This window comes from Phyllostomus hastatus, unplaced genomic scaffold, assembly GCF_019186645.2.
Source record: "Phyllostomus hastatus isolate PE091 unplaced genomic scaffold, TTU_PhHast_1.1 phas_scaffold_345, whole genome shotgun sequence".
NCBI lineage: Eukaryota > Metazoa > Chordata > Mammalia > Chiroptera > Phyllostomidae > Phyllostomus > Phyllostomus hastatus.
The window spans coordinates 1,266,212-1,291,258 of NW_025334024.1; the positions used below are offsets into that span (position 1 = coordinate 1,266,212).

At 59.9% G+C, this 25,047-nt stretch overlaps 1 protein-coding gene across 3 annotated transcripts in view; it reads right to left on the reverse strand.

Annotated features, from left to right (window-relative positions):
- The window catches only part of ZFPM1 (zinc finger protein, FOG family member 1), a 74,918-nt gene that overhangs the window by 22,401 nt on the left and 27,470 nt on the right, over nt 1-25,047 (reverse strand). For all 3 annotated transcript variants that reach the window (XM_045819156.1, XM_045819157.1, XM_045819155.1), the window contains exons 2-3: nt 21,947-22,075; nt 19,088-19,213 (exon numbers count right to left, since the gene is read on the reverse strand). In XM_045819156.1, the coding sequence (XP_045675112.1) occupies nt 19,088-19,213; nt 21,947-22,075 (255 nt within the window). The remainder of the gene's footprint in view (nt 1-19,087; nt 19,214-21,946; nt 22,076-25,047) is intronic.

Genomic DNA, 25,047 nt, shown 5'->3' on the forward strand with positions numbered 1-25,047 from the left:
AGGAAACCTGGGGCCCAGAGAGGCCCAGGAGCACCCACGCCACACCACGCGCTCAGGCTGAAGGTGGGACTGAAACCTGGACCCATGGCTCAGTGTTCGCCCATGTGGGCACTCGGGAAAGAACAAAGGAGGCACAGCGTCTGCCCTCGAGGAAACGCAGAGGGAAACATCTCTGATGGTGGGCCAGTCAGGGTAGGCTTCCAGGTGGAGGTGTCCTCCTCCCCAGAAGCCTCCTGTGACCCATATCTCTTGTTTCCTCTTCCCCAGCTCCAGCCAGGTACTGGCCAACTCTTCTCTATCTACCCTGGTCCCTAGCTCCTGAGCTGGAGAATGAGGGCAATGCCATTTACCCCAAGAAGTCGCAATCTTCACATGGTTTCTGGCCATTCATTGAGCCTTAGCCAAGGGCCTGACCCAATTTACAGAGATTCCTCCTGGCCAAACTGCACTTATTCCCCAGTGTACAGAGTGGGAGACTGAGGGTCAGAGAGGTTAAGCAACCAGCCCAAGGTACACAGTAAGTAGGTGGGAGGTCATGGTCAGGGCCTCAACACCCTTTTCTGGGTGGAGGCAGAAGGTGACGGAGAAGACAGAGGATAGAGAGGCTGCTGAGGAGGAGGTGGGGTGGGGGTGGGTGCTGCGGGCCAGCTCTGAGCTCTTCTGTCCCATGGCTGACTTCCTGCTGTCCCCAGTTTCTCCATTTGCAGATGGCCCCCTCTGGGGGTGGGACAGGCCCTGATGCCTGGGTGGACCCCCCACCCCCATGGGGGTCAGCCCATCACTATAGGCACAGCATCGGGAGAAAAACTAATTTATTCCGGCAAACAACCTCACACGCGTTATTTCCAGAGCAAACACTCAGCATGGGATTCAATTTCACCCCCGAGCATCTGCGAGCAACCAGATGAAAAAACTCAGTTTTTGCGTATTTATATGATTTACACGTCTATTTAGGTCTCAGAACCCTCAATGGCATCCCACGGGGATGGTGAAGGGAGGCAGGGCTGAGTGTTGCCACCCGGGCTGGCTAGACCCACTCCTGGGCGCTTGGCGGAGGGGCGGCTGGTGAAAGAATTGGGGTCTGGGGTCAGCGGGCCAGGGCCAGGGCCTGCCTCCGCTCGCCCCTCACCGAGCCTCAGTTTACCTGCTGGGTTGGCAGTCGTTCAAGTAGAGGCCCAAGTGTGGGCAGATGTGGCCAGCACTGCTTTCCTCCTTAGGTCCGGCCCAGGGCCGTCCTGAGCAGCTGCCGCCCTCAGCTTTGGCTCCAGCTCTGCCCCGCCCTGGAGCGTGTGGTGTCCTCCCTCAGCAACCTAAACAGGCCGGGGAGGGTTCCACTCCTCCTGCTTCATCCCACAGAGGGGGCCCAGAGAGCTGGAGCAATTCCCTAAGGGCTGCACAGTGGGCACCCGCCCAGACCAGCCAGGCCTGGGCTCCTTTCTGACAGAAGACCCAGGGCTCCAACCTGGACCATTTGGCTCCGGAGCCCACTGTGCCTGGCTTCCTGGGCCTCAGTGTCCCCCGGAAGCAATGGCCTCAGCAGGCTGGCTTGCAACTCTGACCTGGGGCAGCTCTGTACATTTGCTGGAGTGGCCCTTCCTTTATGCTAATGGCTGACGGCCTCCAGAGCAGAGTCCAGCCACTGGGCAGTCCCTGCCCTCAATGGTGGGCTATGGGATCAGCATGTGGGTGCTCACCCTGGGGTCACTGCCAGCACCCACTTATCTAATCAGCCTCATCACTCCCACCCAGCCCCGCCCTGTGGCTCCTGTGGGCCAGCTGGCCCTGGCTTTGTGGGGAGTGGCCCTATCTCAGGGATCATACTGTTTGCCTTTGATAAAAGTCATAGAAAAGAGAGGGAAAAAGGAGCAAGAGGGAGAGAGGGAGGGAGAGAGAGGAGGAAAATCCCAGGACGAGCAGCACCCCCTTCCCCTTGGTAGGGCTTTAAAAGTGTTCCTGGGTTTGAGCCCACAGTGGAGCTGGCTTGGAGACTGTGTGGGCCCCGAGAGAGTGTATTTCTAACACGTCCTATACCAGTGTAGAAACCAGGCCCAGAGAGGGCAAGCGGCTGTTAAGGTCACACAGCAGATCATGGCTGGCCCCTCTATTCGCTGGTACAAGCTCTCCTGCAACAACGTTCTCCAGACCCGTTTGCTCACACACCTGCTCGGCCCCTCCCACGGCAGATGCACCTCACTGGACCCTGCCATGAATGATCTGGAGCAATGGGGACTGTGCCCCTTTTACTGAGGGTGATGTGACTTGGCTGAGGTCACCTGCTCTATAAATAAAGTCCAGCCCTTTTCCAGTCCTCAACTCGGCCCTCCTGACTGGCAAAGCCATGAGCTGGATGGCAGCTGAAGCCCTAAAAGGACAGAAACAAGGACAAAGGGAGGAGGAGGCTGAGTGGCTCCTCCTCCCGACCCAGGTGGCCACCACCATCCAGGGTCTGTCTTCTCTGCAGCTTTGGCAATTGACCTTGGCTCTGGAACCTGTGTTTGTATCTTACCACTGACATCTCCTGGCTGGACAGGTCATTTCCCTCGCTTCTGTTTCCGCTTGTGTGAAACGGGATGTAAGAGCACCTGTCTCTCAGGTCATTGCAAGGGGAAAAGACAATAAATATGGTACATGAAGGACAGGGCCTGCACACAGTAAGTGCTCAATAAGCACTCACAGAAGCACGGCCCGCAAGCAGGCCCCGGGGGTCCAGCTGGGCGAAGTGCAGTCTCTGCATGACCTCGGCCAGGCTCTCAGCCCCTCTGGGCTATGCCCCATCTCTAAAAGCGATGACACCAGTGACTGCTCTCAGCGGGACGGTGCTGCCTGATGGCTCTGGTATGGTGCCGCACAACCACCAGTCCTCGCCTCCGAGTCCACGGTGGCTGCCGTGGCGGTGGAACACAGCTGCAGTCACCACTACCTGCCTGCCTGGGCGCCCCGGCCCCGGTGTGCTGGGGGACTTGGGAGCCACCCATGGGGGGTGGGCGGAGCCTGGTCCTGTGGACATACAAACAGGGGTCGCAGGTAGGCACAGAAGGCCAGCTCCTGGATGGTGGTTGTGAGCTGTGAGTGGAGCATTCTAGATGGGGTGGCGCCACCCGAGGCCATGAGAAAGCCCGGGGCCCATGGTTGGTCAGCCTCTCTTCTGCTCTGTGAGAGCCTGGGGAGGGGGCGGTTATTCCATGTGGATGCTGTGATGGCCTGGCTCACGTGGGACCCTCCTGTGATCTGGCCGGAGGGGTCAGATCGAGGCCTGGGCAGAAATGGCTGGGGGAAGGCAAGTTCCCACCAGCTTCTTGGAACATCCCCACCTGCTCAGCCCCACCCTTTGGTCCCCTGTTCTTTTTCTTTTTTTTTTTTAATTTAGTGACATTTATTTGAGGTAGTTTGGGGGAGATGGCTTGAAGATTGTGGGGGATGTGATTAAAGCCCCCAAAGTCCTTGGCATGGTCTTTGGGACTCAAAACACAGAACAGGACTGGTGGCCGAGGGGACAGACTACTACACTGAAAGCCCATTAAAGAGGTTGGTCTTGTTCTGTGGGCCCCATTCTTGCTTCCATTTAAAGATGGGGCAACAAGGCCCAGAGCAGGGGACGCCTGGCTCAGGGTTCCTGTGTGGAAATGTCACGCTATTGTCCTACGGCATGAGGACGGCTGTGGGGCTGTGTCTGGGTGAACTGGCAAGGTCACAGTGGACTGAGGACAGCCTGCTGTTTGTTCCCAGGAGGCCCACCCTTGCTGCCAGTTGTCCCCCAGGCTTGCCTGTCTGTGGGAGCTGTGCAGCTTTTCCCATCTGGGCTGCTTTCCCCGGGGTGTGGCAGTAGCAAGACTCCCAGCCGCACTGCTCACAGGCTTGGTGCCGACCTTCTTGTACCCTCCAGGGCATGAAAAAGACAGTCATGCCAACATAACCCGGGGCCTCAGGACCTGGAGACCCAGGGGTAGAGGGCACCAGTCAGCGCTGGGTATGTCCCCTGGATCAAGCCACACCTGAATGTCACGCCAGGAAACAAAGAGGAGCAGAGTTTAAATTTAGCTGTGGCTCCGTCACTAGTGGCCACCCATACCTTTGGACAGATGTTGCCCCATCTCAAGCCTTTAGCTCTCATCTGTGAATTATGGGGACTCAGTGTTGAGAGGACATGGCTTAAAAAGCTTTGGGGAAAAAACAGTATGGTCGCTTTCCCAGGCTCTCTGCCAGTCCAGGAAAGCAAGGCTCGGGAAGGTTGAGGAGTTGTCCCAGGTCACATGCCCAGCAAGTGGCACAGAGAGCCAATCAAGCTCAGGCCCCTCTGACCCCAAACACATGACCCTAACCTAGGCCGCGTGCCCGCTCTCTCAGCGAACCTGGCCCCGCGCATGGCTGGCACACTCCCGGCCACAGCACGGTCCTGGTCCCATTTCACAGGTGGGACATACTGTGCCGACAAGGGGAGTAAACGATTCTGATGCCCAGGCGGCATGCACAGGCTGCACCCCAGCCCTGAGGCTGTCTTCCAGGCCCCGCTGCAGGACCCTGGCCCCGTGGAAGTTGCTGCGGCCACGGTGGAAGGAATAGAATAACCTGGCATGTGCTGCTCTGGAGGGAGGCAGCGGTGACAGGAGTGAGGAGCCTTGGAAGCAAAGCCACCAGAGCCTCAGCAGATCAGTGGCTCATGGCCCCAGTGAGGATTTCCACCCGCCTCTGCCTGGGCCCCATCAGAGGGCTCAGACCCCCACAGCAATGCCAGATGGTCTGGGAGCTGGGAGCTGAGGACATGAATAAAAACGGGGACCTGCTGTTGTGATTTAAAAATAAGGTTTCACGTACAATCTGAGAGGGAGATAGTGGATGCTGTGGCGGAGCCCGGCTTGGGTTCCTGAAGGCCAGGACCTGTGCAAGCCCACGCCAGCTGCTGCCCCTCGGACAGCGGCCACTCCCTGGGTGGTGCCCCACCCCCTGCCCCTATTCTAGCCACACTTCCACCATATCACTTCTGCGTTATTTTATGATATTGAGTGCCCAGTGCTGGAGATGTGGGTGTGACTGTAACCAAGCCTGGGATCCATTTCACTGGTGGGGAAAGTCAGGGAAAATTCTTGGAAAACTCCCAACCCCCTGCACAGGGCCTCCTGGGTGTCCTGGTCCCACCACCGTCCGGGGACGTCTCTGGCCTCTCTGTCCTTACCCTGGTGCCCTCTGCCCAGTATGGCTCCTGCTGGCCTCTGGGCATGGTTACAGGTGTCCAGCCTCTGCTAGCACCAGCCAGCCCGGAGCTCAGGCTAGGACGGTGCACAGAGCCTGAGTCCCCCCTGGAGAGGGCATTTCCCTCTCATTCCAGGTCAGAGCCTTCTTAAGAGGTGTCCCACAGACCCTGTGCTCCCAGTGGCTGGTTGCTGGGGGCAACATGAGTGTTGACCTCCTCCCGTGGCAGGGGCACACCTGCCTGGAGAACTAGGGTGGCTTGCCCAGCCCATGCACAAGCCTAAAGCGTTCTTTCCACCGAACATGGGCTGACTGCCCACCCCCTGGGCAAAGTGCCCTCTCCTGAACCTCCCCTCTCCTGTCAAGCTCTGTACAGCAGCTGCACAACACGGGGTGGGCTGAGACCAGGCAGAGCTGGCAGGCGACATTACTGGGAGCCAACGGCAGAGGGGGCTGGCATGTTGCTGGCTCCAGTGTGGGCCTATGGGTGCAGGCGCGGTGACCGCCACAGGGACAGGGCCTTGGGGTGCACTCCATGGCCTCTGTGTGCCTGAGTGACCTCATGCATACAGCAGTGTCGATGCCCTTGGCCACCAGCCCCTAGCACTGTGGAGCTGACACTTGTATTTTATGAAGTCTGTCTCTCCACCAGAATGTTAGCCCCTTGGGCTGGGGCTGCCAAGGGCTGTGTTCTGATGGCCCCGATAGAGCTGGGCACCCAGCAAGTACCTGTGTCTGGAGGACGGTGGTAGGAGTTGGCACTAGAACTGGGTGCTCCAGTCCAATCAGCGAGCATAGGTCTGGGAGATGGGGCAGCTGGTCCTGTTGGGCATGAGAGGGGCCCCATGCCAGCCTCCCCTCTGCGTCTGTTCTCACCTCCCAGCCACCTCCCCTCCTGACCCTGGGGAGGGGCCTAGCCACTGCGGGCCTCCTCACAGGGGTGGCCTTCAGGCCGCCCACCCACAAAGAGGTGGTGGGCATGGAGGGGGACTGCCGGGACTAGAGTTCACTGTGGATCGGCCTGCCTGCCAGCCAGGTGAGGGATGAACAGCCGGGGGTGGGGGTAGCCTCAGGCACTGGAGCCCCCAGCCCTGCCCCCACCCTGTCTGCCAGCTGGTGCCTGTGAACTTCTCTCCCTATCACTGGAACATCACTGGGCATTATTGATTTTTTGATACAGAACAACAGCCCATCTTTATCGGGCTGAACCCTGGCCCCAGCTAATGGTGGAGCTGGGACCGCCTGGGAATAGCCCGGAGAACAGGGTGGGGCCTGCCTCCCTGGCCTGAGGCCTGTGGGGCCCTTCGCCGCTATGGGGCCCGGAGACCTGTCCTGGTGAGCGGTGGCCCTAGGGTTAGGAGGTCTGCAGGGCTCAGATGGGACAAGGCCTTGAGCAGCAGGGGTCGTAGGGGTGCCACGCTCAGGCCCAAGACGTGCCCTTTCTGAGGCCTTGTGGGTAGCTTAGAGTCTTGGGGAAGGTTGTGGTGGGGGACGATCTAGAGCTCTGATCACCCCCAAGGTGGGGCTCTGAACCCCCAAGGTGGGGCTCCTTAGGGTGGCATGTGCCCCAGATATTGACTTCCCCAGGCACGGCCAGGAGCCCCGGCTTGACTGGCAGGAGCAGCCGTGGGGTGGGGGGTGGGCCTGAGAATCCGCAGGGGCAGTATGCTGGGCTCAGGACACTGCCCTGACCTCGCTGAGTTTTCCAACAGTCCCCTCCCTGCTCCCCACCCTGGATGGAGCCTCCTCTCGGCCTTACGGAGCTGGAGAGTCACAGCTTCCTGGGTGCCTTAAAGCTCCAGGACTCATGGGCTAGCTGCCTTCTTAAAAAGCTAGCCATGCTGGTCTCTGGGCCTCAGTCTTCCCACCTGTGAAGTGGGGAGAGGGAGCCCCTTCAGGTCCTGGGCCCTGGTACTTTGATCCTGGGAGACCCTGAGGCCTGAGCACTGGGGTCAGGGTCCCTGACTCTCCCGGCCCTGCCTCATCCTGTAGGCGGGCTGGAAGCAGGATGTGTGATAAGGCAAAGAAAATACGTCCTGTGCAAATAGCTTATCTGGCCCCTATCAGCCTGGGCGTCCTGGCCCCTGTCCCCTGTTTTTCCAGGGGCCAATACCACCGAGGGGGCCCTTCCTTCTCATCTAGCCTCCGGCTCACCACCACTCAGCCCCCAGACCGGCCATCCTGCCCTGTTCCCTGAACCAGGCTGGGACATGGTCCGCACAGGGCCCTGACTCTCTTCTGTAAATGGGCAGGTGGAGCGGGGTTGAGCGAGGGTCCAGGCAGAGGCTGGGTGGTTAAAGGGTGAAGGGAGGACCCACTGCCACTGCCGAGGCACCAGGTACAGCCCCCAGCCTTGTCCCGCTGTGGGGCAGCAGTGGACACCAAACCAATACACCTGAAAATATTATAATACTGCCACTACCTATGCAGGGCGAGCCCCTTAGGGATTATGAAGATCTCCCCAGAAAAGGCACCTGCTCACCCTTTACGAGCACCAAGCACCTCCCATCTGCTCTGCCCACAATGGAGGCGTTTACACAGGGGCAGGGAGGCTGAGGCCTGTATGGAGGGCCCTGGCTTGCCCACAGCCCCACAGCCCCACAGCCCCACAGCCCGAGGGACAACCCAGCAGGAGGCTGGTCCCGGGAATTGTTAAAGCCCTCTCTTGTGAAAGCCGGGCGTGTTCAAAACGCACTATGCAAAACCAGACAACACCTGCTTCCACGGTACAGATCAACTCAATCCTCCAACCTCCCCATGCCATAGGGACTGGTATTCTCTTTCACAGATGAGGAGACTGGGGGGCTCCTGCTTCATGCCCCTGAGGAGGTGGCGGGGAGGACAATGACTGGGGAAGGGCGGGGCTGTGGAGAGAGGTGAGGACTGGAGTACAGAGAGCCTTGCCCTGCATGCAGCAGACTCGGGCTGGCCCCCGCCCCAGACACAGCTGAGCCTCTGCTCAGGGACTCCAGGGGCTCCCTGCTGGGCCCTGAACGGAGCGCCCTGCTGCCCATCTAGCTGAGTCCGTGGCCAGGCTCCACCTCGGGTCCCTGTCTGGGGGCATGGTGCTCGCTCCCACCTCTGCTCCATCTCTGGTCTGTCAAGACGACTGCATGTCCCCTCTGCGACCCAGCAAGGTCCCCCGGGCCTGGAGTGGAACACGTAGAATTGGCAGGACCAGCAAAGCTCAGGGGCCCAGGAAGCGGGTGGGTGGTGGTGGGACTGCCCATGTCGGCCCCAGGTCTGCTGTTTCTGCCCATGGCCTTTGACCCTGGGCATGTCTGACCCACCATGTGTGCGGGGACACATGGGGAGCAGGAGCAGTGGGGACATCTGCGCAGAATTCGCTACTTTTAGAATAATTTCTCTCTCTTCTTGTAGAAATTCTGCAGGCCAGCAAAAATAAATAAATAAACGAATATAAATGGTTTGCTATCTTCAATGCAGTGTGATGGCTATCCTTGCCACCCTGCACCTGTCCACGCTAAGATTATTTTTCTGGGATAAATTCTGAGAAGCTGAACTGCTAAGTCAAGGCAAGAGCATCACAGGGCTGTGCGGGATCCGGCCTGGGCACCGGGTGTGTGAATGCTTCTTTTGGAGAAGGGGGTAGGTCCCTGGAGCCCACTACACCCAGCAGCTCCAGGCAGCAGGGGGAGTCTTGGTGACAGCCACGAGCACCGAGGCTCAGGGAAGCTGGAGAACAGCCCAGGAGGCCCAGAGGCACAGGCATGGCCCAGATGGGAGCCTGGGGCCAAAGCCCTTGCAGGAGCTCACTGCTGAGGGCGCTTGGGGATCCTGTGAGGGATGGGGCTGGGGATGCGTGGGACACAGGGGTCCGTCTGGAGAGGCAAGGGCAGGTTCTGGAGGGGAGGGGGCAGGGGCTGAGGCAGGCAGGGCCCCCCTCCTCACCACAACACATAATAAGCCCCCGAGATAGCATCGTGCCTCATTTCAGGCCCCGCGCGGCCCTTTCGGGCAGGATATGACCAGCCCTCGAGCCGATGGCGGCCCCTTTGTCCCATCTCCGGGGACCGATCTTATCGGCCACGTCCAGCACTGCCGTAATGGAAAAGCGCGGTGAGGAAATCAAAAGTTACGCACAGAGATAGAGGAATAATAAATAAATAAATAAGGAGCCCAGCTCACCCGGCAGGGGGAGGGGCTCCCTGAGAACAAAGTGTTAAACCGCATGGCGAGGAGGGCACGTGGCCGGCTGGGCCTGTGGGGTCAGTGGGGGCCTGGTGCCCATCCTGGGTCAGAGAGAGCCAGTGCAGGTCACCCAGCCTCAGTTTTGTCATCTGGCAAGTAGGTGTGATCAAAGAACCCCCTTGCCCCCACCCTGGGCTGAGGGAGATCCCATGACAAGCAATGTCTGGCTCGAGGGCAGTGCTGCCTATGACTGACAGTGGGTTGCCTCTCTCTCATTCCTGGGCAACGAGAGCCAGCTGGTACAGGGGAGGGAACTGCCTGATGGTGACCCTGACACACCCCAGCTGAGGCTGCGTGACCCCAGGGAGAGCCCAACACCATGCCCTGGGGACCGCAGCCCCAGGCACGGCACAGCCCGGAGCGTGCTTAGAGCCGCCACATTGCACGCGCCGCCTGCCTGCGGCCCTGTACTGCCGGGGCCTGTCCCAGCCCTCCTGGCATGGCCAGACCCCTGAACATCCTGTCCCCCTCCCACAGAGGAGCAGCTTGAGCCCAGAGAAGGCTGAGAGGGACCCAAGGCCCCCAGCGAGAGAGGCGACAGCTGGATGCCAGGTCTGCCCTGGTACCAGTGTGCCCCCACAGCAAGGGGGTAGTGGGACAGTAACAGTACTGGTGACAGGGACAGTGCTTGTGCCAGTGAGAGCGCTAACGTGAGCACCAGGGTTAGTGCTAGCAACAGCAGCAGTGAGTGACAGTATTAGTCACAACAACAGCAACAGCGCTGGGATGAGTGACAGCAGGAGCGCTGGTGCCGGGAGGAGCGACCCTCCCAGCATGAGCACCGGCACTGACAGAGGAACAGTGGTAGTCGTGGCAGCAGTGGCTACCCCACTGTCCCCATGGGGTCCTCTGTGTGCACGGGGGACTGTTTTCCTAGGAGGCTCAGAGGACTAAGCTGATGCACCCCAGGCAACACAGCCCGGCTGTGGTGGGTGTGAGTTCGGGTCCAGGAGAGAGGACAGGGAAGGAAACTTCTGGAAGGAGTAGCCAAGGCTCCGGGGGCTCCCCAGGTGGGGGCAGGTGGACATGCACTACTACACTGATGTTTGGGAGGGTCAGGGCAGGCAGAGGCTGATGCTTAGACACGCAGACGACTGGCGGGGTGGGCTGGCTGAGGCAGGAAGCCGGCGGGAGGGCGGAGGAGGAAGCCAGGCTTGATTAGCACCCGCAGCCAAGATAGGCTGCCCTGGCCACAGATAGGCGCTCCCGGAAGGCCAGTGAGGTCAGCGGGCAGCGTGGGCAGGCAGCCAGGCCCGGACCCCCCAGACGCTGGGACAGCCAAGGAACGGGGCCCCAGCCATGCTCCTCGAAGGGCGATCTGCTGCCCGCTCACCCTCTGCCTGCACAGTGTCCACACCCTCTGAGGAGAGGCCCTGGGAGCCCTTGAGAATCCCTTGGGGCCAGGAGAGGGGGGCTGGGGCCACACCCCGGTAGGTGAACTGCGGGCTCAACTCTCAGTCTTCCAGTGGTGGCACTGGGGCAGCTGGGCCTCAGCTTCTGGGCCTCAGTTTCCATATCTGTAAACAGGGAGTCCAGCATCTGATGCCAAGTTTCAGGCTCAGTTTTTTCACGGGTCTCCCAAGTTTACCCCGAAGCCCTCCAGTCCATTCCCAGCACAGCCACCAGCTCAGCCAAAAGCCCTCACCTCCTCCTGCTCAGTCCTTGTTTCCCCAGTGGGCCGCCTGCACGCAGGGTTTCCACACAGTGTGCTCTGTGGGGCCGACTGCGTGGGATCCACTGAGCTCCATGTGCGAACCCACGAGGATGAGCGGTGGCCCCGCCTCAGCCCCCTGCCCACACCTCCATTCCCGTCTGCATTCCTGCTTGGCCTGCGCCCCGCGAGGATGGCTCTCTGTGCTGTGGGCTGAGGCTCTGGGGGGCAGCAGCTGGTCTGCTTTGCTCACACCATACCCCCAGTGTCTACAACAGGGGCCGGCACACAGGAGACACTCAATAAATAAAAGTGTGAGTGAGCGAGCCAATGGGCTAGGCCCCTATGGAGTAGTTGGGTGGGACACTGGTAGAGTCTTACAAAGAGCCGCTCATTGACAGCCTGCTCCTCCCACATATTCCGACCACCCCCAACCTGTGACCCCAAGGCCCAGGTATCTTTGGTGGGGGCTGAGGTTGAAGTCAGAACCAGGCAAGGGGCAGCTGCCCTGCCAGGGCTGACGTGGGTGCTGGGTGGTCAGCTCCTCCAGGCTGAGGAGGAACTACTGAACACAGTGAGGGGCTTCCCAGGGCTGAGGGGGCCAGCTCTGTGCCTCAGTTTCCCTCCCAGTTAGAGAGGGCATGGGTGGTCTTATTGCAGAAGTCCCTTTGCACAAGGCTTTTCTGGGGTGCTGGAAAGCCTTGCGTGTGGCTGGGTACCGGGCCCCTGGGGCAGTGCAGGAGGCAGCATCCATATGGGCCAGGACAGCCACCCAGGAGAGGCCATGGGCTCTTAGCCCCACCTCAGCCCTGTCCCGGGGTCTGCTCACAGGGCCTTGCTCAGAGAGGTGGGCAGTCCTGAGCTCTGGTGGTGGACACAGGCTAAAGGTTCAAGGGTAGGAAGGGTCCCTATCCTACCGGGGGCCAGTGCTCTGCTGAGGGGTCATGGAAAGAGCTTGGGGCCCAGGGGCGGTGGGCAGCCGAGTTATCCACCAGCCAGCCAGCCACCCTCAGCCCGTGCTGGCCAAAGCCTGTGACCTCTGAACTCTGTTTCTAAGACAGCCACTACAGAGGGGGCCCTCAGGCTCTGCACTCACTCCAGATCCAACCCAAACACTCCGGTCAGGGCTCGTGCCTGCCCTGCGCCCTCTGCCTGGTACACTGTCCCCAGACAGCAGCTGGTTCCCCTCACTCCGGGTCTTTGCTCAGGCATGGGCTCAGGGAGGCCTCCCTGGCCACCCAGTTTAGAGTTGCTCCTCCTTCTTTCTCTTATTCCAGAGCCTCCCTGCCTTGAACACATCACTTTCACTTCCTTATTATTTAGTCTTTGTCTCCCTGACTAGAACATCAGCTCCTTGGGTGCCGGGACTCTGTTGGTACCAAGCAGGAACTTAAGACACATGTGTTTACTGAGTGAATAAACGACAGTCTTCCCTTCTGTTGCCCATGCCTGGGCTGCAGACCCATGCTCCTCTGGTTCTATGGACTGTGTCACCCCCACAACACACTTCCATGAGGACAGGACCGAGTCTGCTTCTGTTGGCACCTGCGCTGTGCCCGGACCCCGGCAGGTGCCCAGGAAAACACCTGGGAAAAAAGGATGGCCCACTGTGGGGGCACAGAGACCCCTCCTCAGGGTTCTGCTTCATTTTCCTGAGTCTCGGTTTGCTCAGCTATAACATGGGGAAGTCGGGATGGTGTAGAGCCCACTGGGGCACCTGGTGTGGACCCCCGTCCCTGGGAAACCCAGAAAAAGATGGCTCCTGACCCGGCCACTGGGTCTGGTCTCTAGAGCTGACTCCAGGTTGACCTCTGACATCAGCCATCACCCCCTCCTGTGGTCCTCCCCTATCTGTTTATCTAAGACAAATAGGCCTATCGGGCTGCAATGCCAGGCGTGGTGATAAAGCAAAATAGCTGAAATGATTTTTCCCACCCACACATGCCGAGCTGGCGGGAGGGGACTTGTGGCTGGGCAGTATCAGCCCATCTCCCAGGCTGTCCATCAGGACGGGCCGTCCTGCCCGCCCACTGCCCGATAACAAACCGTGAGGTTCGCATAGAAACTCCAGGCAGCAAGATTAGTCAGCCAAGCACGGCCCAGATAGTGAGCCCTACGCCCTTGCTCACACTCCGGGGCGAGGGTTCCCAGCTGCAGCAGGCTCCCCGGGGACCCTGGGGATGGGGGAACCAGGCTTCAGCCCCCGAGTAGGAAATGGCCGACAGACGCCTCCTCCAGCCCCTTTCAGCAGCCGCTTCGCTCCCAACCTATTTGCCATGTGGCTGCTGACCACATACATACCCTGCTTAAAACCCTTCATTTTATAGCCAAGAAGATGGAGGTGTCCCCCCAAGTCCACGGCATTGAGCTGAAACCCTGACCCATGCCCACCCCATCCTGCCTCTCTCCAACCCCGCTCTAGCCTCCAGTGCCCGAGCCACACCTGCACTCCAAGCCTCGGGGCCTTTGTGCATTGCCGGCTCTGTGCTCGGGCAGCCTCGCCCCGATGCCAACCTTCCCTTTAGGGCTCAGCGTGGGGATGGGGGAGGGGCTAGGGGTACGGTGCTGACCTGGCTCTGACCACCTGGCTGTTCCCTCTCTGACCTGCAGTGCTGTGGGAACACAGCCAGACTACCCATCACTCCCTCCAGGGCTGGGGATGGAGCTTGGGACAGAGGAGGCGACACCACTGTTTGGGCAACTGGGTTTATTCTGTAAACAGAGGTCACCGGGAAAAAGCTCTAGGCCCTGAGACATTGATGGGGAGAGGGGTGTCGCTCCTGGAGCCCTGATCACACGGCCGGGCCAGGAGCGAGGCGTGGAGGCGGAGAGGGAAGGGCGGGCACGCAAAGGAAGCCCAGAGACGCCTCCCACCTAACAGGCCGAGCCTTCTCCGATCCCAGTTCTGTGTACCATGGGGGGTGGGTGGCCTTGGCCATGTCACTTCATCTTGCCAGGCCTCAGTTTCCCTAATTATACAGTGAGGATCAACTAGTAGCTCCCTCACAGGACAGCTGGCAGGATTCGGGGAGATAATAGTCACCTCAAGAATTACAGAAAACCACGATCTACAGAAAGCATGAGCAAACGAGGTTCTCACCAGGTCATGCCATGCTCCACAGTCCTTCTCTTGGTGGGCATTGGTCCCCATCCCCACCCCATGCCCCTCTCTCCTGAAACTGGGCTGTCCCAGAGAGGGGAGTCCACCTCAGTCTCAGCTCTTGGGAACTCCGGGTCACTCCCCCACTAGAGGCCCTGGCTTCTGGGGGAGCAGAACCAACGTATCCCTGGAGTTGGAGATGTGGAGGTGGTGGTGACAGACTGTGGCCCCTTGTGGGGACTGTTTGACCCACAAGTGTTTCAGCTGCTACCTAGTCTGGGATGGGGCACGGGTTGCTGCTAAGTGTTGGGTGAAAGGTGGCTGGCAGGTGGTCCCCAGCTCTGTACCCCCATCCCTTTCTGTTCCAGTTCAGACTCTTCCTGCCCAGTGCCAGTCTGTGGACTTGTGGACGGGCCTCCTGCCCACCCTGCATCCTCAGGATAAAGCCCCCTGCCCATGGCCTCTCGCCCACGGCCCCCACCTCCTCACGTGGTCCCCACCCTCCCAAGGCTCTGCCCAGTTGGCTTTATTTTGTAACCAGTGCTCACCAGGAAGGTCTTCCAGGCCCTGAGATATGTACAGGTGAAGGAGTCCCTGCTCCCCAGGCCCTCATTACAGAGCCAGGCCATAGGGACCCACCACCCTGAGCACTCAATGTGCCCCTGGCCGCCTCCTTCCCTCCTGGGCCTGTGAAGCTCAGGCTGCCCTCACAGCCCCTCTGTGCCCCCGGGGCAGGTGGGGAGCCCTGTAGGCCTCCTGGCTTCCCTCCCGCTCCCCAGTGAGTATGGCACCCATGGTGAGCAGCTCAGCATCTGGGGCATCTGGACCATGCCGCCTCCCGGACAGGTGGACAGAGAGCTGGACAGAGACTCTCCTGATTAGAGACCCTGTGCTGGGAACAGAGGGTGGGGGTGGGGCGGGAGGGATGTCAGAGGAGTGAAGCAGGGGTCACCCCGCCTCTACTGGCTGAGGAGCTGTTCAGTGGAAGAGGCCCTGGAAGGCTCTCGGGGGGAGGGGTCCAACACCTGAGGACCCCCTGGGGGCCCAAAGCTGGGTGCAGCCCCACACACAGCAGCCACTCCCTCCATCCCCCTTGGACAGGGCCATGAGGTGGGCGGAAGGCCCAGGACCCTCACTCCGTCAGATGGGACCCTTGGTGCTCTCAGCACTAAAGGGGCCTCTTGTCTGTCTGACCTGCTGCTTCTGGGTGTTTAGTGGAGTTGGGGAAGGAGAGGAGGGTGGTGGGAGGTGTGGGGACAGGACACGGAGTGGGGGTGGGACACGAGGGGGGAGGAGCCAACCCCTGAGGAGCAGGGAGTTTAGCAGAGCAAAGGCAGGGGCAGCCGCCCTCCCAGACAGGCGTTGGGGATTATAGATTATAGCTGGCACCATTTGCATATCAGAATTTTAAACAGCCAGCCTCTCCAGCAAACAAGGTCATTTCAAAGATAAAACTACTGAGTTCTCCCTCTTCCTGCTGCCTGCCCCCTTTCCCTTTGAACTGGGCTGAAGGCTCAGGCCAGGACAGCTCCAGGTCAACGTCCCCTTCTGCAGCCCTGGGGGTGCCCTCCCCACTGCGGGCTGTGACCCCCTTCCCACAGAGGACGGGGTGAGTCCCCTGCTCTGCCCTGTCTACTCGTCCACTTTCCCATGGCAGAGAGGGACCCTCCTCTGCTCAGATCCCACTTCCACCCCTCTCCCTTGGGACCAGGTCCCACCCACCTGACCCCTCCCTGATGCTTCTTCCCCTCAGGCCCTAGGGCCTCCTTGCTGGGCCCTGATCCCACCTCTGAGCCTTTGCATGGGCTGTGCCCTCGGCCTGGTACCCTCCCCTCCCACATGCTCTCAGCGCTGCCTGCCCTGCTGGGACCCCGGGTCACTTTCTAGAACCCTGTATTTCCCACACACCCCACAGTGCACGCTGGTATTGCCTGAGCTCCATGAGGGTGAACATCACTGGCACAACCAGCCTTCCTCCAGCACTCATTCAGGGTGCCTCTGCTCCAGCCCCCTCCCATCCCTGGTGGTTCAGAGGAGGAGGTGACAATGCAGAGGCCACACTGTGGTGTCACTGCAGAGCTGGGCCTCAAACCCAGCTGGGACCCTGGGCTCTGATCTACAGGAGATCTGGCTCCAGGGTAGCCAGGCATCTGGGTGAGAGGTGGGTGTGGCACCTGCGGGGCCGAGGTGACCGCCACCGGCAGGGGAGCGAAAGGCGCTGCTCCCAGCTCCTCAGCCACACAGCTCGGCTGGCCCAAGAGCAGAGTTCTGGTTGTCTCGGACCGTGGCTCCTCCCATTGAGCCTGAGACACTGCCAGGCATGGATGACAGCCCGAACCTGACGCGGAGGCCTGGTGCTGGCTCTGTGACAGGCAAGGCTCTCCCCTCACAGCCCCCTTGAGCGGCTGGCACTCCCCTTAGCTCTCTTGGACTCATGAGGAAACTGAGGCCCGGAGGGACAAGCGACCTGCCCATAGTCACTCCGCAAAGTGTAGACCCAGGCTGGGCAGGCTGACTCGAGGTTGGTGCTGCTGCTCTCAGACAGTCTGGGGGTCCCACTTGAAGCAAGCTGCCAGCCGCTGATACAGCTCGTAACTTTAGAAAATGAAAACAAACACCCTGAACTCCTCCTCAGCCTGACTTTGGTGCTCTGGAGTCCCAGGTATCTGCCAGTGGTAGGAAGAAACAAGGGCAGGGTGCAATGGGTCTGCGGATGACAGGATGGGGAGGGGGACCTCACTGGTATTTGCAGTGTGTGTGGAGGTCCTCCTGGGAGGAGAGGGGTGGGAGGCCTCCCTTCTGCCCAGTGCCATGGGCTGCCTCCCGGGGGTCCTTCTGGCAGTCTGCTCAGAGTCCTGACCACTGGAAGCAGAGCAATGACAGTGCCCCCGCCATGCAGCTGCAGAGAGGGGCCCTGGGTCCCAACCTGCAGATGGCAGCCAGCAGGGGCTGCAGCACGGGTGCCGAGGCCTGCGCTCTGTGAGGTGACCAGCTCCCACCCTCATGCAGGCCAGGTAGGAAACCAAGGCTTGGGCCCAGTCACTTGCCCAAAGCCAGACGGTGTAGGGTGCACTGTGGTCTAAGCTGCCAACCCCACCCCAGAGGGGACAGGTGGCTGATGCCCACAAGCTTGCTGCTGTTGAGGGTAGCGGCTGCATTTTCCCCCATATTTGAGGTCCGGGGGCTTGCTTTAGGCTGGGGATCAAGAAACAGAGAGAGAGAGATGCTCACACACGACAGGGAGGGGGTTCAGAGAAACAGAGTATGAAAGAGAGCCCTGCATGTGCAAGGAGCAACAGGACTTGCAGGTGCAGGTGGCCAGGCACTGGCTGCACCCCTAACCTCCAGGCGGTCACCGCTGGGCAGTGCCCTTGGGGACACCAACCCAGCTGGGCCCTGACGAAGCCCTGCTGCCCCATTGCTGGCACAGGCGGCCCCTGCAAGATAAGAGCCCACTGGGCCTCTTTGGCTTCCCCGGCCGGGTGATAAGTGTGGCCTGCTTGGGGTCTGATAGGGGGTGGCTGCCATGGCGGTTGGCCAGTGGCCGCTTATCGGCCCATCGCTGCCCACTTCATATCTGTGGGAACTGATAGGGAGCCCCTCGGCCCTCAAGGATGCAAATAGCACAGGAAGCTCCTGGGTGTACCCCAGCCCTCCCTTGGGTCAGGTTCTGGTCTCCAGGGGCCTCTGCATCTCTGCGTGTGAAATGAGGACAATGGCCCAGTGCTCTGGGGACTCAGACAGGTGCAGCCTAGGGTGGTGGCTTACGCTGGCACTCACACACCCATGGCCGACTCTGGAGCCAGGCAGTGGGTCCACACCTGGTGCTGCCCCTTCCCACCTGGCGACCTCGGACAGGCCCCTTGGTCGCTCTGTGCCCCTCTGCCCTGGTGGAGACTTCCCCACACCCCAGCAAGGCAAAGCCCTCACCACGTACCTTCTTTCCACTGGTCATGAGCCTCACTTGTATCATTACACCTGTCTGCGCGCACACCTCCCAGGGAGCGTGCTCACAGGTGTCTGGTACACAGCAGGGGCTCAATAAATGCTTGCTGCATCCACAAATGTGCCTGGCATGAGCACACTGTCTCCTTTCCATCCTTCTAGTCACCAAGGACCACACTCTCCCTCCTTCACCCCAGCTCCCACGTAACAGGCCTCAACGGCCAGCTGTGCCTGCGCCTGCAGATGCAGTCCTGCGAACCTTCTCGCATGCCTCCCGGGTCCCCGAACTGAGGAACCACAGAGGCAACTGACATTCTTCCTTCCCATCAAAATGAGCCGAGTTGGGGGACCCAGAGAGAACACATATGGCAGGACCTCCAAATTCAGAATTCCAGTTGCAAATTAGAGGTGGTTATGATTATCGGCCCAAGAGCACCCTCAAAGATACTTGCTGTGGTCCAGGGCCAGGCAGTCCATAGCCACCTTCTGCCTCCCAGGAGCCTGCAGCCACCGCAGAGGCAGGGCCAGGGCCAGGGAGGGCTACTCTGTAAAAACCTGAGCACCTATATGGCTCTAAATCCCTAGCCCAGCTGGGAAGGTCCTCCACATGCACCCACCTCCCTCTTTGCCCTGGCTGTTTCTGCCTCCTGGGATGCCTTTTCCTGCCTGTACTGCCTGCTCCTGTTTCCCAGCCAGACCAGATTCAGCCTCTCGGGGATCCTCAGGACACTTCTGTCTGCCTGGGATTCAGCTCTGAGCATCAGCAAGGCTCGGTGCTTGCCTCCAGCCATACCACTGGCCCCACAGGCGGGCTGGACTTTGGAACAGGTACAGGCCCGGGCCTGATGGTTGCCACCAACCTCTCCAACCAGCAGGCCAGGCCTGTCCCACTCAAGCCGTCAGAGTGGTCAGGTCCCAGGACTCCCAGAAGACTGAGCCCTGGGACCACCCCGACAGGCAATGCTGCTGGACATGACCACAGACATGGTTACCTGGCCCGTTCCAGGAGCTGCTGGCTTCCTCCTCCATGCTCGTCTCTGGCTCCTGTCCCTCCGTTTCCTTGGGGCCTCCAGGAGATGTGGGGTGTGGTGTTGGTGGTGGGGGCGGAGGATTAGCTTCTGCAGAGAGGAGAACACCATCAGGCCCTGCCAAGCTCTGGCACTACGCTGCCTGGCCACTTGCCCCATGCTGTGGCCAGGAAGGACACTGAGGCCCAGGTGGGCGGGTGTGTGCCTAAGGTCACCCACCCCCAGGATTATTTTAAATGGGGGGGATCAGACAGCTCAGTTTTCCCTTTGGCCTTTAAAACCTCTCACCCCCCCTCATTAATTGTAGCAATAATAATTGCTATTCCAGCTGCTGTTAATAATTAGAGTGCAGGATGCCCTACCAGGCACGCCCAGGCCAGGGGCCCGCCCAGGCCAGGCATAAGCATGGGCTCCGCCTCCTGGTCTCCTCCGGGGCAGCTGGGGGCCTCTCCAGCAGGCCCTGCATCCGATTCCAGCCCAAAGGGCATATTTGCCTTCCCTGCCAGCCTGATAACCACCTCAGCCCCCAATCGATGAGCTCCCATAAAAGCCCCCCCCTCGGTGACGTCACATGCCGGCAGAGTATTAATACCCAAGATAAGGGCCATGATTAACATCAAATAAATCAATCACACAGTATAAAAGTCCTATTATTTTTGGCTATAAATCAACGTGGCTGGCATTTGAGCTCCAGCCACTGAGAGGGAGCTGTGCTGGGCCCGCCCGAGAGGCAGATATTGCTCCTGCTGCCTTATCTCGCCCATCACCACGTTATCACCGCGGCCTGTGCCAGGTGCAACCCCGGCTGTTTTTTCCAGCTCCTTCCCCACCCCACCCCCAAGCAGCCCCAGTTCCCAGATCAGATAAGGGGCTCTGGCACCCTAGGAAAGCCGCCGGGTCGAAGTCCACCAGTAACGAGCCGCTCGCCCTTTGGCAGATCAAGGCCCCCGCAAGGCCTTCCCATTAGTGCACGGCATCTAACAGTGATGGTGATGGTGATGGTGACGAGGGGCTCCTCACACACTCTTTCAGGCCCTCGGCCGCCCTGAGGGGCTCATGTCCAGTTACAGATTGGGGAACTGAGGCTCAGGAAGGGCAGGAGCATGGGCTGGGGACCAGCTTGTGGAGGGAGGCTGATGCTCCACTAAGCAATATGAGATGATGATGATGAGGAGGAGGATGATGATGGCAGAGATAATAGTGAACCAGAGCAGGAACCAGAGGCCAGGTACATGATCCTTTCACACGGTCTGGTGGTCCCTGGTGAGCTGAGGGTGATGGGAACCCTGGCCCCTGGGTGCAACTCTTGTCAGCCCAGCCTCCTCTCGCAGCATAGCCCTGGTGACACCAGAGGCCCTGCTGCTGGGAAAGGGGTGCAAAGGCCAACAGGTCTCAGAGGACGAGGCCTGTTGGGCTCCTGGGTCTGTAGTCATTCTGGGGGAGACCCTGAGGCTCTGAGACTGGGAAATGCTGGGGGTGGGGCGTCCACAGTGAGAAGGAACCTCCCTGCCAGGGACTAAGGTCTGTCCGGGGTATCAGCCTGCCTCCCTTCCCCGGCATAGCTCTCCTGCCATCTACTCTCCATCCCACCTCAGGGCCTTTGCACGACCTAGTATACCCTTCCCTGTGCACTGGCAGCATGGGTGGCTCTGCATGCCCTTTGGGTCTCTGTTCAGTGCTGCCCCACCACCCCATATCTCTCCTTCTCTCCATGCCCACCCACTTACCACCTTCCCAAATGGTCCAGTCTGGCTGTCTGCTCCATCAGACCATGGCCTGGGGTAACTTAGCCAGGGTACGCACTGTGGCACAGAATGAGAACGGGAGTAAAACTGCCAGCCACGGCCATGGTGGGGAATCCAGGGAGGTGGGAGAGAGGGAGCTGGGGCTCACTCCCCTGTCCTCCTGCCACAAGCTTTCTGTCCTCAGTTTCTTCATCTAGAAAATGGGCGGGGAGGCTGACCTCCCCCAGTGCCTCTGCCTCGGTGAGGGGTCTCCCTTCTACTGGGGATCTCTTGGGGTGTCTGGGGGTACAGCTAGTCCAACAGGCTGCCCCAGCCTTGAGGGCCCCCTGGGGACCTGTTCTGAGCAGGCCTCCTGCTGCTAGGTCAGTACACCCCTGAGTGGAGGGCTGCGCCTCCCTCCAAGACTTGTTCTCAGCTGGAGAAACTCATCCTACCTCCGCTGGGGAGACTGCCACCAGGAGGGCCCGAGAAGAGATTCTGGTGCCTGGGGTGGGGTGAGGAGCAGGTGGAGAGACAGGGGGATCAGTGTGACTCTAGACTGGGGGTCAGACCCCTGCTCAGGTGCTCAGGCTGTGTGACCCTAAGCACCTAGCAAATGGGGTGACAGGCCCTAGTAGAAGTACCTGCTGTGTGCTGAGTACCACGTGTGCTGAAGGAGGTTCCATAACCAGGTGAGGGCTTGCTGCCCAATTTCATAGAGGGTAAACTGAGGCTGGAAGGGGATATGGCTTTCCCAAGGTCACTCCGTGGCCCATATGACTTGCTAGCCAACCCTGGACTAGACCTCCCCCATCTGTACAAGAGGCTAGGCTTCTAAGACCCTCCTGTTGCAGGTGTGCATGCCTCCTCTCCCCCAGTGCCCCCAGCCCTGTGATCAGGCCCCCTGCTGGGAGTCACCCAGGTTTCTCCTGGCCCTACCGGGCACAGTTGGCCCCCAGATATACCAAGCTCAATGCTACTTCAAAAGTGTGGAAACCCAGAGGGACTGGCTCCCTCGAAGTCATAGGCGAGAATGTGAAAGGGTATGGGTGGCTCCGGGTGCCAGATCCCGGTATGCTGCACCCACTGCCCAACTCACCTGGAACAGAAGGGCTCGGTGGACTGCGCTCTGCCTTGGCCTTGGGCTCAGGCGCTGCTGCCTCCGGCTCTGGGAGGCTGATGCCTGTGGCCTGAGCCTCTTCTCCCGCCTCCATGTCTCCGAGGGAACCTGCACACATAGCCCAAGGGGAATCATGAGGTGCTGCCTCCTCACGGTGTACCCTGGCCACCCCATGGGGTCAGAGGCCATGAGAGACCAGCCATCAGTGTGGGGACTCCCTCTGGGTCCCCCAAGACTGGATGTGAAAACCTCACCCCGTATCAACCTGGCCCCTGCGACAATTCCAACGCCTGGGGGTCACGGGCCTTCCTGCCCCACCTCACCTGCTCTACAGCCTGTGCTGGCCCAATGAACCGCTCTTGCCGGGACAATGGACCCAGGCTCTGCCCTCTGCTCTGCTCCAGACCATGGGGGCAGCTATGGGGACTCTCGTGAGTCAGGGAGACCCTGGAGGTTATGTGGCCACTGTGGCCTTCCATGTCCCTCAGGTGCGCACTTCAGGGGCTTGCAGGGCCCGAGGGGACATCTGCAGCCCCTGTGGGCAAACATCTCCTGGGCCTTGCACAGTTGTTTCCCCTGCCTGGGACCCCTCCTCCAGGGAGAAGCCCGCCCTCAGGTTCCAAAGTCTGAGAGCTTCGTGAGTGTGGGCTCCAGCAGCTAGCACACAAGGCGCTCAGAGAAGCTGATTAGCTAGTAAATAGCTAATGGGATTCAGGTGGGCACACAGGTATCTGCAGTCTACCTCTGGGGCTGGAGTGCCACAGGCTTGGGGTCCCCTAATCCCAATCTCCCCAGAGGCTTTTACAGGGGGAGCCCCAGGGAGCCCACTTTACAGGTGAGAATCCAGGGGATCTGACCCAGACCAGCCCTGGGAGGGTGTCGCAGCTGGACCCCCCAGGGCCCCTGAGTGCAGGCCAGGGTTGCAGTGTTTGCTTGTTCCGAGGTCAGACAGGTGGCGCCAGTGGGCAGAGAGGACACTGGTAAGCAGGCGCCCAAACCACCTGAGCCCCTTCTGTCCGTGTCTCAGCCTGGGCCCTGAGGAAGGTTCCGGGCGCACTGCCCCCTGCCCCAATCATGGGTTCTTTTCATTTTTAAATTTGTTTTTTTTTTAGAGAAGTTTTTGGTTTTCAACAAAATTGAAAGTACAGATTCCCTACACGCCCTTTCCCCCACACGTGCATAGCCTCCTCGTTCACAGGAGGCGTTTTTTTTTTTTAAATCAAGGATGAATAGCAGGTTCTTGAATAACATCATTTACTTGTAACGTTGAAGAGATGCTGTGGCAACCTAACTCTGGTTTGGTGTCCCTCAGCCGAGGGAAACGTGGTTCCATCACACCTAGAGTCACAGAACCTGTAAGTGACGTTGAGTGAGGATTTACTGTACCTCCCCAGGTTCTCTCTCTGCAGCCATCTGCCCTGCCTCCTCCCACCATCATCAGGGAGATGACACTCGTCTCGTCACCCAGGTGTGGCATGGGGGAGGGTCCTGACTCATGAGCCCCAGCCATGGAGCTGGAGGGGGGGCTTCTGGGCCCAGGGAACTGAGCCTGAAGTATCCTGGCCCTCTTGCTGCTGAGGACGACGAGCAAGAAGAAAAGTCTAGAAGACATGGCAACATCTGTGAATTCCCACGTCAGAGGGGCCTGAAGGAGCAGAGGGGGGCTTGCTTTGACAGGAGCAGAAGGCGCCGGCAGGAAGGCCTGAGCAGGGAAGAAGGGAACGGCCCCTTCCCAAGGGCCACTGAGCTCCCGGGCCCTGGGGGCAAGCAAGCAGCTGCAGCGGGAGACTTGTTTGGTATTCACACCTCAGTGGCCGGTGGCTCCTGACCTTCTATATGCCTTGAACCCTCTGGGAATCTGATGAAATCCCGTACTTTCTCCCCAGAAAAACACAGAGAAGGACAGAAACATGTCCAGTTTCAGGGGGCTTCTCACCGAATCGCTAGTGTCCTCCATCCCGAGGCCTTACCCTCCAGCTTTGCCAGGGTTTTCCAGGGGTGGAAGGGGTTGAGTGGCTAGCTGGTGGAGGCCAATGGGTCCTGCTGATGCTTCAGTGACTGCGCAGCACATAACAACTGTGCCATCTGCCAGCATCCATCATGGGCCACAGGAGCTGGCTCAGGGCAGAGGGCCAGGGAGACCCACGAGGCTACGACAAAACGTGGTGCCGAGTTCCCAGGCTTCCTTTCAAAACCTAGCAATTTACACGGAGCAGGGAGGTGCAAAGCTGGTTCTCTTTGCATTTCAGCGCACCTCTCTGACCACAGGTGGGGGACGGCCCACTATGTACGTAGTGGAAACTGAGTTGTCTCTGGTGGGGCAGATGCCTCTCCTGACTTCCGCAGACATCTGAGGGCAGACGCTGCTCTAGAAAGTGGAGGTGCTGGGACCACTGGGCTCCATGGGGACTTCCAGACCAGCAGGGAGATAGTCAGACAATAGACAGGCCCCGAACCGGAACAGGAGAAAATTATAAACGCGTGGGGAGCGAGGGAGGCGAGTGAGAGCAACAACAGGCCAAGATGCTACCAGCAGGTCCCAGAGGGGTCGATGTTGGCACGAGGCTCACGGCTGAGAAGAGGGCAGAGGAAGTGGCTTATGCTAAGGTCCAGAATCCGGACAGGCCTCTGTGTGGTAGAGGAAGGAGGAGGGGGTAGTCAAAACTGAGGCGAGAGTAGGGCCGGCCTAGAGGCAGGGGTGGGTGGGGGGGTGGGAGGCAGGCGGCTCCTACCCCTGGAGGCCAACAGAGGGTCCACGCAGGACAGCAGGGTCATTTCCCAGCTGCAGCCCTCTGGAACTGGCTCCTGCCTCTCCAGCCTCCTCAGGACACCTCAGAGCTGTAATTACTCGGACCACACAGAACCAGCCCTAGGCTAAGCCTCCGTGCTCTCGTCCAGGTGCCCACACAGGCAGGCTCTGTGTTGGGCTGGGCACATCCCAGACCGGTCGGACTCGTGCCCCTGGGACAGGTGGGAGGCCTGACCTGCCGTAACCTCTCTCAGCTCTCACCTGGGCAGGAAAGCACTGGATGCAGTGGAGGGATCAGTCGCCGATCCCTCTCCCATGGTGTCAGCCCTCA